This window comes from Phocoena phocoena, chromosome 7 (assembly GCF_963924675.1).
Source record: "Phocoena phocoena chromosome 7, mPhoPho1.1, whole genome shotgun sequence".
NCBI classification, from domain to species: Eukaryota; Metazoa; Chordata; class Mammalia; order Artiodactyla; family Phocoenidae; genus Phocoena; species Phocoena phocoena.
The window spans coordinates 115,073,820-115,085,417 of NC_089225.1; the positions used below are offsets into that span (position 1 = coordinate 115,073,820).

The 11,598-nt window shown below is 65.9% G+C and overlaps 1 protein-coding gene across 3 annotated transcripts; it reads right to left on the reverse strand.

Annotated features, from left to right (window-relative positions):
• Positions 1 to 526: 526 nt before the first annotated feature.
• Positions 527 to 10,812, reverse strand: STK25 (serine/threonine kinase 25). 3 transcript variants are annotated; one of them, XM_065881028.1, is made up of 12 exons: positions 10,706 to 10,812; positions 10,080 to 10,202; positions 5,797 to 6,027; positions 5,116 to 5,172; positions 4,504 to 4,612; positions 3,710 to 3,867; positions 3,439 to 3,624; positions 2,835 to 2,980; positions 2,556 to 2,670; positions 2,290 to 2,361; positions 735 to 871; positions 527 to 566 (listed from the first exon to the last, which is right to left on the reverse strand). In XM_065881028.1, exons 2-12 carry the CDS (start codon positions 10,107 to 10,109, stop codon positions 527 to 529), a joined length of 1,281 nt encoding a protein of 426 aa, XP_065737100.1. In that variant the 5' UTR covers positions 10,110 to 10,202; positions 10,706 to 10,812. The 3 variants fall into 3 exon arrangements, with proteins under 3 accessions (XP_065737100.1, XP_065737101.1, XP_065737103.1); XM_065881029.1 differs by lacking the exons at positions 5,797 to 6,027; positions 10,706 to 10,812 and having other exon boundaries at positions 10,080 to 10,109; XM_065881031.1 differs by lacking the exons at positions 10,080 to 10,202; positions 10,706 to 10,812 and having other exon boundaries at positions 5,847 to 5,876.
• Positions 10,813 to 11,598: the final 786 nt, after the last annotated feature.

Below are 11,598 nucleotides of genomic sequence, written 5' to 3' on the forward strand. Positions count from 1 at the left end.
AGGCTATGGACCCCGCCCGGCCACCACCAGCATGTCTCCAAGTCAGGTCTTTATTGAAAGTGGCAGGAACCTCTCAACGTTCTATGAAAACCAACTCCTTACCCTCAGGCTATTTAGGGAAGCAAGGAAGTTCGATCTTTCTTAAAAAACAAACAACATTCTGGCTCACAAGTACTTATGAGAAGACACGGTACCTGATCCAACACCACAAGGCAAATCTACAACCTCCGAGGGCCATCGGGCCGGGTGGGGAGGAGGCATATCTGCCCCTCAGTCTGGGGGGCCGCACTGCCCGGGAGCCCACAGAGGGGACGGCCAGGCGCCGCTCTGCTGCCGAGTGTGGCCGTGGCCTGGCCACGAGGGGGGCGTGGCAACGGGGCGGCCCTCTGCTCGGGGGCTGGGGGCGTGGCCCGGCAGGGAGGCCGGCGGCCCCCGACAGCACACGGGGTTTCCAGTCAGCGCGGTCCCCGACAAGGCAGCTCAAGACGAAGACCCTGCTCTCCCCTGTGTGCGAACCGCAGCGGCTTCAGCGGGCTGACGTCAGGTGGTTTCTGCTGTGTGAAAACCTGCGGACCCGAGGCCCTGTCACTGCTGCCGCCGCCCGGCAGTGCCGGCCGGGGTGGGGGCTCCGGGACACCGAGCAAAGCCGGTGCGGCCCCGTCCCGCCGCCTCCTGTCCCAAGGGCGAGCACCCGAAGCGTGTCCTGGGCCTCCCCCCTGCCCCAGCACCCTCACCTCTGCACGCGCTCCACCAGCTGAGCCATCAGCTTGTCCGAGATGCCGGGGCAGGACTCCTCAGCCAGGCTGAAGGCGTTCTCCAGCTCCTCCAGCGCCCCCAGGCCCCCGCCACTCTGCCTGTGCTTCTCTTTGAGCTGCGGGGAGACCCCCGTGCGCCTGGTCAGAGGCTCAGGCTGGCCTGCTCACCTCGCCTGTGACTCACAGCGTGGTCCCTCCACACAGAGCTGGGACAGCAGGTCCCCAGAACGCCTGCGAGCGGGGCTCCCAAGAGAGGCAGTGGCTGCCCCACCCCCGCCTGCCCCCGCACCACCCGAGTCCTCAGGCCTTGGCTCTCCAATCACGTGGCTTCCCCCTGACCAGGGTCCCCCTGACCAGGGTCCTGGAAGCCCACAGCTCAGGTCCGCCAAGTGAGAGGACACAGCCAGACCCGCCGGCCCAACCTTCGGGACCAGGCAGCCACCAGCACCGCAGGGCTGTGAGGACCCAGAAGAGAGATGCCCTCCCTGCAACTGGCCTGGCAGGGAGGGGCTGGAGACTGGTCAGCCCGTCCCCACCACGCCCGACACTACAGAAACAGGGGTGCACACCTTCCAGAACACCCCACCAGCAGCCGACTTCAGGCCCAGCCCACAGCGTCAGGACCCTAAGGGGGCCCCAGCCAGCCGAGGTGGGGCTCCACCTCCCCACCCAGACACAGCAGCCCACGGCCCACCCCTCGCAGCTGGGACGCGCACACGCCACGCAGCCCCCGAGCTGCCGGCCCCGCCCCGTGGCAGCCTTGCTCAGGCTTCTGATCCAGCCGTCCACGCTGAGCCTGAGCTCCTGCCACACAGCCCCAGGTGCCCGCACAACCAGGGGCACTCCCCCCCATCCCGTTCCCCCCACTCCAGGCATTCCAGGCCCCTGGAGGTGGCAGCGTGCCTGCCTGCACCCTGACGCCCCTGCCCCGTGCCCGCACCCCACCCTCCGTGGAAAGGCTCTGCTGTCGCCACGCTCAACATCCCCTCCTCCTCCCCCGGGCTCCAGGTGCCAGCGACACCCTGGGTGTGAACCTGACCTGACCACAACCCACTGCCGGCTGACTCACGCTCCTGGGGATGCTACCGACTGCCCATGAGCAGGTGACACAGACGCCGGGTCACGTGACCACTGGAGAGTTGTCCTTAAGGGCTCCCTGCCCAGGGCCTGACACCCAACACCGAGATCTAAATCTCCCGGCCTCTCTCTAGACAAGAGAGTCACCCCACGTTTCTGGTTCAAGACAAAAGGTCCTAAGACAGTAATTCATGATCAAAGCTGCCCTGGGACCCCAGAGAACCCTGGCAGGCTTAGGAACTTAAGGGTCACCTTAGGCCAGCTTGCCCCAGCCATCCCTGGCCCTTCCACTCAGAAGGCCGGGTCCGCAGGTCCACCCTCGTGGGCTTTACGGGACCCAGAAAGCCTGCGCACCGGCAGGCTGGCCAGCGTACCTTGCTGTGGCCCTGCGGGGGCAGCATCTCTGAGGAACAGCAATACAGCCCCTGCCCCCCAGGACCCCCGGCCCGGCCCTCACCTCTCCAAAAACGGGTCGGACCAACGTGGACAGGCACTGGGACCTCGGCTGCCTCTTGACAGGCTCCGCTGACTGCAAACACAAAGCGCAGAGGGGTGAGCAGGGCAGCGAACTCAGGCGCCCCGTTTCCGGTCTCCTGGAAACCCGCCCTGGGGAGCACACGTGCCCAGGTGGCGTGCCCCCCCACAGCCCTCCCCTCAGTCAGCTCTGAACAGGCCTCCACCCTCCTGGCGCGGGCGCGGGCGCGGGGCTGGGGCCAGCCAGACCTTCTGGGGGCCATGCAGGGCCGTCCCTTTGTGCAGCTTGCCGTGCGGGCTCGGCCGGATGGTGGGGGGGAACGTCCAGACGGGGCCCTGCTCTCCGTCCTCAGGGTCTCCGTCGCTGAAGGGGAGGGGGAAGAGTCACAAGGGCCGCGAACCGCACCTGGCCTCACGGCCCTGAACGCTGGGCCCACGACACCAGGAACAAGCACCCAATTCCTACCCCCGAGCAGGGACCCCGCCCCTGTGCCCACCGAAGCCCCACAGGACGAGCGGGGCCCCTACATGTCGGAGTCCTCGGAGCTTGACTCCTCGCCGTGGCCCTCTGACTTCCAGCGCTTGTAGCGGTCGATGAGCTCAGTGAGGAAGGAGGTCTTCTTGGTGTAGCGCGTGATGAACTTGTGCTTCAGGAGCTCCTTGGCGGCGGGCCGCTGCCGGGCACGGGCACGGGTTACCTGGCGCCGGGCAGCCAAGCTCCGCCCTTCGAGCTCTGGGGGCTCAGGCGCAAAACAGCCTGGGCCAAGCCCTGGGCCTCAGCCTTGCTGCTCCCGGGGGCTTGGTGAGGGGCCTCCAGGTGGGAGGGGGCAACAGGGAGGCTGGGGGGGCTGCACGCCATCCTCGCCAGGGGGAGCCCTCTGGAGCTTCCCCAGACCCACCGGGGGTTGCAGCGGAACCCACCCTGGACCAGGAGAGGCTGGGGCAAGGGGGCACCTGGCACAGGGGAGGGGCCTCAGGCCCCATCGCCTCCCAGCTTCCAACACAGACCCCCCCCCCCCCAAAACACACACACACACACAACTATCCCCTGGGGCCTGGTTCCAGCGCGGCCAGAACCCGCCCAGCTATGCAAGCTGGCACCTCCTGGAGCAGGGGGCCTGGAGGTGCTTACGAATCGGGGGTCCTTGTTGAGGCACGCCTCCACGAACTCCCTGAAGGGCTTGCTGTGGCGGCCCTCCAGCGTGGGTGGGCTGTTCTTGGGGATCAGGAACAAGACGCGCATGGGGTGGAGGTCGGAGTTGGGGGGCTCGCCCTTGGCCAGCTCGATGGCGGTGATCCCCAGCGACCAGATGTCGGCCTGGACGGAAAGCCACACGGGGCCACTGCAGCCGGGGCACCTTGAGCGCCCCCCGCCCACGACCCCGCCCCCCCACCGCGCCCACCTTGAAGTCATAGGCTGACTGCTTGATGACCTCGGGCGCCATCCAGAAGGGGGTGCCCACAAACGTGTTCCTCTTGATCTGCGTGTCCGTGAGCTGCCCCGCCACCCCGAAGTCTGCCAGCTTCACGTCACCCTGCTCTGAGAGCAGCACGTTGGCAGCTGCTCGACACAGGACAGCGGGGCGTCACCCTCCGCGCCACAAGGGCTCCCGCCCGCACGCAGCTGCCCAAGGAAGCGCCTCCCTCCCGGCGTCCACCCGACGACCTGACCAGGGCGCCAGGGCACTGCCAGCAGCTGAGGGGCACAGACACATGCTCCCCACAAGCCAGGCTCCAGGGCCCTCGTGGCGGTCGCCTCTCACGAGAAATCCCACAAACAGAGCGACGGCCCTTCCTCCCAAATCACACAACAGGCGGAGGTGACCCCGACCGTCCCCTCACTCTGCCAGTCACCGCCCGTCAGCCCCTCAGCCAGGTCCCTCCCTGGTGGCCTGGCCACTCGTGTACACCAGCACGGTTGCCCTAACTATACCTCACTCTCAGATCTAAGACCTGAGTGAGAGTCCATGTTTTTGGCCTAAATAGGGTCCCTCCTACGCTACATGCAGAGCTGCTCTGCCAGCACACAGGGACACGGTACTCAGAAAGCTCTGTCCGTTACTGGCAGTGTCTTCTGGAAGACAGAGCAAGATGGAACCGCTGGGTTTCCGAGGCCACGGGGAGCGCAGGCTGGGCGCACTGAGCACCGCCAGCCCCGTGCCCCAGAGCCACCTGCCACCTCACAGCCCCGAGGGACCTTTGATGTCTCGGTGTATCTTGCGCTCCGAGTGCAGGTATTCCAGGCCCTTCAGGATCTCTCGCAGGATGGTGGCGATGTAGGTCTCCTCCAGGGGACCCGGCTTAAGCTGCAGACACAGAGGAGACACTCGGGCCTCCCCTGCAATGCCGACCCACCCTCCCTTCCCTGCCACCCAGAGCCAGTGGCAAGGCCTGAGCTCGACCTCCTCTCTACCGGGTGCGGGGTGACCCTCTGGATGGCGGGGGCTTCCTACTTCTTTACCCACTCTCGAGAGAGAAGTTCCAGATGCCACGTCACGTGGGTGTGGGGGAGGCCCTTTTCTGAGGACAGACACACGCTACCTTCATCTTCGCTGTAAACGTAACAGCTGAGAATGGAGTCCCGGCCACACCCCTGAGCTGTCTGCCTGGGGGAGCTAACCGCCCTACCCCCCAGGGGCCTGCAGAGGCCCAGAACCCCTCAGCACCGGCTGGGTCCCAAGGAACATCCGATGCGCCAAGACGGCAAAGGCAGGGAGGTCACGGGAACCCAGGGCCCGAGGACAACCCCCAGACAACTTCAGTCTGGCCCCCACCCTGCAGGCCACCCACTGCGCGGCCCACACCTCACCAGGTCCAAGGCGGAGCCGCCGCCCAGGTACTCCATGATGATCCATAGCTTCGTGCTCTGGTACCAGAGAAGCGCACGTCAGCACGGGGCAGCTGACAAGCATGGGACCCCGACACACGCCCCCACCGGGGTGACTCAGCCAGGACGCCCACCGGGGACGGGCTGCGGCAGCCCATCCTGGCTCCCGTCCCACCACGCCCCCGCTGCAGACACTCTGCAGACAGACCAAGTGCCCGGTCAGCAGCCGAGCCCCCTCCCTCAAAGCCCTCCTGGGAAGGGCTCCAGGCTCCGGCTGTGGGGGGCCCAGAGCTCTCCCAGCAGACACACCCTTGCCCAGGCAGCAGGCGCAGCCAGGCCACTCCAGAGCCGGCCGACCCCAGAGACTCTGCTCACGCCCTGCCCTCCCAAGGGCTCCCCCTCAGGACGAGGCCAGGCCCCCCTCTGCATGCACGCTTGGCCCTGGGGGCTGTCGCTTCTTGGGGGGCCCTCTCCACTGTGAGGCTGGGTCCGTGTTCACCTGTCGGGACCCCCGCCCTTCAGACCAGGCCCACGTGGGGGCAGACCCAGACTCGGCCTCCCGAGCAGGCACGGGGACTGCTGGGGCCGTCCCCGTGCTGGCCACAGGGAACCTGGACGGCTCCCCGGAGGGGCGGGCACGGGCGTGGCTGGCGCAGCAGGCACCTTCAGGTAGGAGCCGAAGTAGCGCGTGATGTAGGGGCTGTCGCACTGGCTGAGCACCGTGATCTCCTGCTGGATGTCCTCGATCTCGTCCTCAGCCTCCTCCAGGTCGATGATCTTGATGGCAACCACCTCCTTGGTGCGGTTGTCGATGCCCTTGTACACCTCCCCAAACGAGCCCTTGCCAATGCGGTCGAGCTTGGTGAAGAGCTCCTCGGGGTCCACGCGAGAGTGCTGGGGACAGAGGGCGGGCCGGGCAGCCAGTGACCCCAAGAGCCGCGAAGGGCCAGGGAGTGCCCCCAGATGCTTTCCTCGCTTCCTTTATCCCTTTTCGTTCAGAAGATAAAGTTACCCTCCACACAAGGGAAAACGCCCCCAGAGAGCGCGGCGAGACCTGGGCTCCCGCCAAGAAACCAGGGCCGTGGGCAGGCAGAGGGGCCACGCAGGTCACCCCGACCTGCCCACACCCCACGCCTGGGGAGGGCCCAGCAAGGCACAGTAACGGGTTAGGAGGGACGAGTCGGTGGAGCACAGGGAGGCGGGGCCCGTGAGACGACCCTGGGCGACGCTGTAACCACCCAGGAGCCAGCCTCACGCGCCCTGCCGGCTTCGTGAGAAACAGCCTGTCCACACTGGGTCAGTGACTGTAACAGACTCCCCGGGGAAGGGACGAGGAATGTACGGAACTCTCACCGATCTTTCTGTAAACCTAAAACTGCTCTAAAAAATAAAGCCTGTTAATTAAAACAAAATAAAACGCAGCACTCAACCGAGTTCTCCCTGCGCACCTGGAAGCCACACCCGGAAGCCACACCCCTTAGAGAGAGTCCCATTTGAGCCCCCAGATCAGTCCTCACACCAGCGCAGAGCTAAAAACCGACACTTTCGTGGGTGCTTGATCCTGGAGGTTCAAATATACGGAACGCCGTCCCACCCAGTGCTCAAGGCAGAAGCACAAAACCGCCCTAACGGGCGCTGGGCCGCTGGGGCAGGCGGCACTCGGCACCTCCTCGTCCCAGCACCTGGACGCTGTGACAGAGGGGCATCCGCGGTGACAACCCTGCTTCTGTCCCTGACCCTCAGTGCATCCAAGGCGAGACAGCTCCACGTGGGGCTGCGTGGAGGCAGCAGCACCAGAGAGCGGGTGGGGCACCCCTGGCATCGCCCCCACCCCGGCCCCGCGGTTCCCTGGGCTTCTGAGATCACCTCACTCCCGCCACCGACCACGTTCTTAGAGCCTGGAGCGGCCGCACAGGCACTGCAGCCCCAGGACCCACGCGAGGTTCGGCAGCTCTGGGTGGGACCCGTGGAAAGGCTGGCAGGGCGCATAGCGTTTAGTCCAGACAGAGGTGAAAAGGGTTTTCCAAGTCCTGCCGGGCCTCAAATCCACCAGGACTCACGTCCCTCCAAACCCCAAGCACCATCACCCAGAGGGCGTCTCGGGGGGCGCCCACCCAAAGCGGCGGCGTTAAAAGGCACAGTCACCACTTGCTCGGCTGCTAAGCGCTGTCCGTGCTGGTGCTGAGGGCGGGCCCATACCAGGGCAGCCGCGCTCACCAGGTCCGGAGAAGACAGCCCTGGGGAGCACAGAGCCCACGTGCACCCCTGGGGTTCACACCCAGGCAGAGCTCCGTTTGCGGCCCAGCTGGCTCCAGACTGAGATGACGTGTCAACCCCAAGTGGCCAGTGAACTGCCTTCCCAGGAGAGGGCGGCAGGTGATGGGGCCTCGGGGAGGGCTGGGCCAGTGAGCCTGGGACACAGCCCCCTTCCGCCTGCCCCTCCGCCAGTGCCCCTCGGCTCAGCCAGCCCAGGAGGGCCTCTCACACCCCTGGGGGCCGGTCCAGCAAACCACTCACCCGCAAGCCAGCCCCAGCCCCAGCTCGAGCCAGGGCTGGCACGGCCCCGGGGACGCCTCCGGCCCCACCAGCGCTCCTTCTGCGGTAGTCTCAGAGAAGACCCAGGGGAGGTGGACCGAGGCCCGGCAGCACTGATGGGCACTGCTGTTCCTCCAGCTCTCGGGCCTCTGCCAGCGACACACGCTTCCCGCCTTCTCCACGCGGGGCAGGGCTGGGTCTGGTCCCCCGCAGCGGCCTGACCAGGCAGGGCGCCCAGCCCTCCACGGCCCCAAAGTGGGAGACAGGGCAGACCCCTAACCAGATTCCAGGCTCGGCAGGGAAGCAGGGAGCCCCGGCCCCAACTCTCACACTCTTTGGGTCCCCACCGCTACAGGGCAGTCCCCTGAGCAGACAGCGTGACAGGAACGCTCCTGGCCGTGACCCCAACCCTACAGGCACATCACAGACACAACCTGCTCACAGCCCTGCCAGCAGAAGGAGAGACAAGTGCTCCGGGGCCTGGGTCTCAGGCTGCCCTTCCTGACAACACGCGTGGTCTGGACAATTGCTCAGGCTGCTCGCTGGGCCCAGACCCTGGTTCTCTGAATCAGCCCTGGGGCTGCCAGGTCTGCAGTCACCACTTAGCAGTGTGTCTGTATGTATGTCCATTTTGCGATACGTCTGCCATAAGCGTCACCCTCCAAGATGAGGGGTGCCCAACGGCCCCCATCCCCCCCACGATGGGTGGCAGCCAATGTGCACGCGGTGCCGCCTGCAGCCATCCAGAGCCTGTAGGCAGGGCAGGAACCAGCTAGGCAGGGGCCTGACATGCAGGGCTCCCCCATGCGCTGTGGAGGAGCATACGGCCCCATGCAGGGGCCGCCTCGAAGGGCCACAGTGACAACCGTCTCAAGAGAAAACAACATCCCGTCAGGCTTCCTGCCACCGACAAAGACCAAGTCTCTCCACCCCTAAGAGGACAAAAGGGGCTTCCTTCCTTTGGGGTCTCTTCCTCAGCTCCTCTGGGCCTGCGCTCCCTTCCCTGGGCATCTGATCCGGAGGCCCAGGCCACACTGCAAGTGCCATCAGCACACAGGTATAGGGGTGGCTCATAGCTCCAATTTCTCATTCTGGGACCCACGGGAGCCACTCCTATAGCTCTTTATAAAAATAAAGCCAGACTTCCCTCCCAGCATCTGAGTCATGTAATTTAAGACACAAGATGTCACTGATGAACGAGAACCCACCAGCTCACGTCAGCGTCAGTGAGCAGGCCCTGGGGCCCATCTGCAGCCACAGCTGGTCCAGGATGCCCTGCCCAGCAACTGTGTGAGGCGCTCCAGGTTTCTCCAAGGAGCCCAGCTGGGTCTGGAGCTGACCCTGACCCCAGCCCTGCCGCCCACACACAGACACACACTTCCTGTTCCTCCTGAGCGCCCATCCTCAGACTCTGCCCACGGAAGTGAGCCTGAGCGCTGTTCTCTTTAAGAGGAGCTCCCAGCACCTTACAGCGCCCAGCCGAAACCACGCTGGAGCCCACAAGATAAGGAGAACGAGACCCAACAGCTAGGACGCAGGAACACCCAACTGCCAGGGTGGTTCACCTCACATCAGCTTCGGGTCACACTCGATTTGAACTAACAGAAGAGGGGGAAACGTATGGCCCAGAAGCCCAGAGCTGGCTGCCCCGACGCTCTTATCCAGAGCCACCCAGCCTCAGGGCACACTGTGGAGGGTCCCCAGTGCAAAGCCAGACGCCTCAAAGTGGCTGGGTGTCGGGAATTATGAGAACCAATCAACCAAAAAAGAAAGACAGTGGGCGCTTTCCAGGCAGGCACCTCCAGCCCAGGGGCAGCCCTTTCCAGCCCCCTTGAGAAAAACAGGCACACATGTGTCCTCGGCTTTCCCTGCACACCGACTCTCTCAACAGCTGCTAAATCCCATTCTCAGCCCCTCTCGTCCCCCCCCAGCCCCTGCCCCAGCCGGACACGGCCAGCGTCCCTGCCCCGAAGCTCCATGCGGACGCCGACCTTCCACATGCCTCCAGATGCGCAGACCCAGGTTCCTGCGGGCCGGCCCGGTTCCCAAGATACGTCTCTGCACGCCCTCCGCTGACCCTGCGCTGTGGCTCTACGCTGCCAGACTTGGAGACTCCTGCCCCACAGAACGCTGCAAACCAGCCAACCGGAGTCGGCCCTGCGCCCACCAAGCCTGAGCACCGCAAGACTGCTCCCCGCTTTGCCCACGGCTGTGCATCACAGGGCTCCCCACGAGCTCCTCCCTTCAACCCACACACGCCTTAGCACGGGCTGCTCTTCGGAAACGCCAGGACGACTTTCAACAGACAGTCCTTGGTGAAGCGCCCTTTCTCAGACCCTGCAGCCAGCGGTCCGTGTCAGGCACACGTGCACCGGCGACACACACGCCCGCGGTCCAGACGCCCCCCTTACCTGGTTGGCAAATCCCCTGAGGTGAGCCATGTCTGCGCGGCTCTCAGACCATCCGCTGCACCGCCGGGAGGCCCCGAAATCCCGCCTGGAGGCTCTGGAACTCGGCTCACCCGCTTCAGTCAACTGCAGAGAGAGCAGGCCTGCTCGGTGTCCTGTTCCGGGTACACGGGGCTCCCCGCTCCCCTGGGACCCGGCGGCCGCCCCCTCCTCCAACCATCTGGGGACCAGCTGGGGTTGAGGGCGGGCTGGAGTCAGAAGGAAGGGCCATTCCTCCGAAGGATCCCCAGTGCCGCGTTCTCCTCTTCGCCCGGCCCAGCCCAATGCCTCCCCGGAGGAGCTACCCAACACCGGGCACTCCTCGAAGCCCCTCACACCTCCGCCCCCGGCCCCCGCCCTTCCTTCAGACCCCGGACCCCCGCCCCTAACCCCTCCCCCAGTGCCCTCTCCGCGCCCCACCCCCACCGCCGACCCCGCCCCCGGAGCCCTACCCCCGCCCCACTCCCCCAGCCGCCCGGCCCCCTGCCCAACCGCCCCAGGCGCGGGCCCGCCCGGCAGCGCGCCCACCTCCGGGGGGCTCCATCCCGGCCTCCCCCGGCCCGCTCCGCAGTGCCCACGAAGGCTCCCACCCGCAGCCTCCGCTCGCCCGGAGATGCCTGGGCCCTCCAGTCCGCGAAGCAGCGACAGTGTCGGCGGCGGCCGGAGAAAGCCCGGCGGCGGCGGCGGCGACGGCGGCGACGGCGAGGGCGCGCGGCGTCGTGGCCCAGCGCGGGGCTCTCTGGGACACCGAGTCCCTCTCTCGCCCTGCGCTGGGGCGCCCGCAGGCGCTGGACTACAAGTCCCGGCAGGCCATGCGGCGGAGCAGTGTCGCGGCCCGCAGGCGCGCCGCGGAGCTCGCTGGGACTCCGAGTCCTGCTTCCTGAGAGGCTCGGGCCTACGTCTCCCGGCAGGCCGCGGGCCGGGGCCGGGCCGGGGCGGCCGTGGGGTGGGGCCGCCCCTCCGCTCCGCCCTCCGCCCCCCGCCCTCCGCCCTCTGCCCTCGCGCTGCCCCTACTCCTCCCCGCACCTGGGAGCACCTGGCCCTGGGCTCCCGTCCTGTCCTGTAGGCCCCGCCCCTTCCAGCATCTCCGGTCGGGGAGGGATGACTGGGTCTGGACGTGCCCGGGAACACTATTCAGCCTGAAAAAGGGAGGCGGTTCTGACACAAGCCACTGCCTGGATGAACCTTGACGACGTGGCGCTAAGTGACATAAGCCAGTCACGGAAGGACAAATACTGTTTGATTCCACGTATGTGAGGTCCCGAGAGTAGCCAGATTCGTAGAGACAGAAAGGTGAAGGGTAACTGCCAGGGTGGGCGTATTGCTCAACGCGGGCAGAGTTTCAGTTTGGGAAGATGAAGAGAGGTCTGGAGGGTGGCTGCACAGCTGTGAATGTGTTTAACGCTGCTGAACTGTACACTGTTAAGATGGTACGTTTTATGCGACCTGCATTTCACCACAATTAAAAATAAATAAAATAAAA

What these genes read in the sequence shown, in the direction of transcription:
- STK25 (XM_065881028.1), bottom strand. Translation starts at nt 10,109, where the DNA reads ATGGCTCACCTCAGGGGATTTGCCAACCAG. An exon ending in ACTTCGGCTCCTACCTGAAG is followed by an intron (nt 5,173 to 5,796) that starts GTGCCTGCTGCG and finishes CTCTGGTACCAG; the next exon opens with AGCACGAAGCTATGGATCAT. An exon ending in CCCTGCATGGCCCCCAGAAG is followed by an intron (nt 2,362 to 2,555) that starts GTCTGGCTGGCC and finishes TTGTGTTTGCAG; the next exon opens with TCAGCGGAGCCTGTCAAGAG.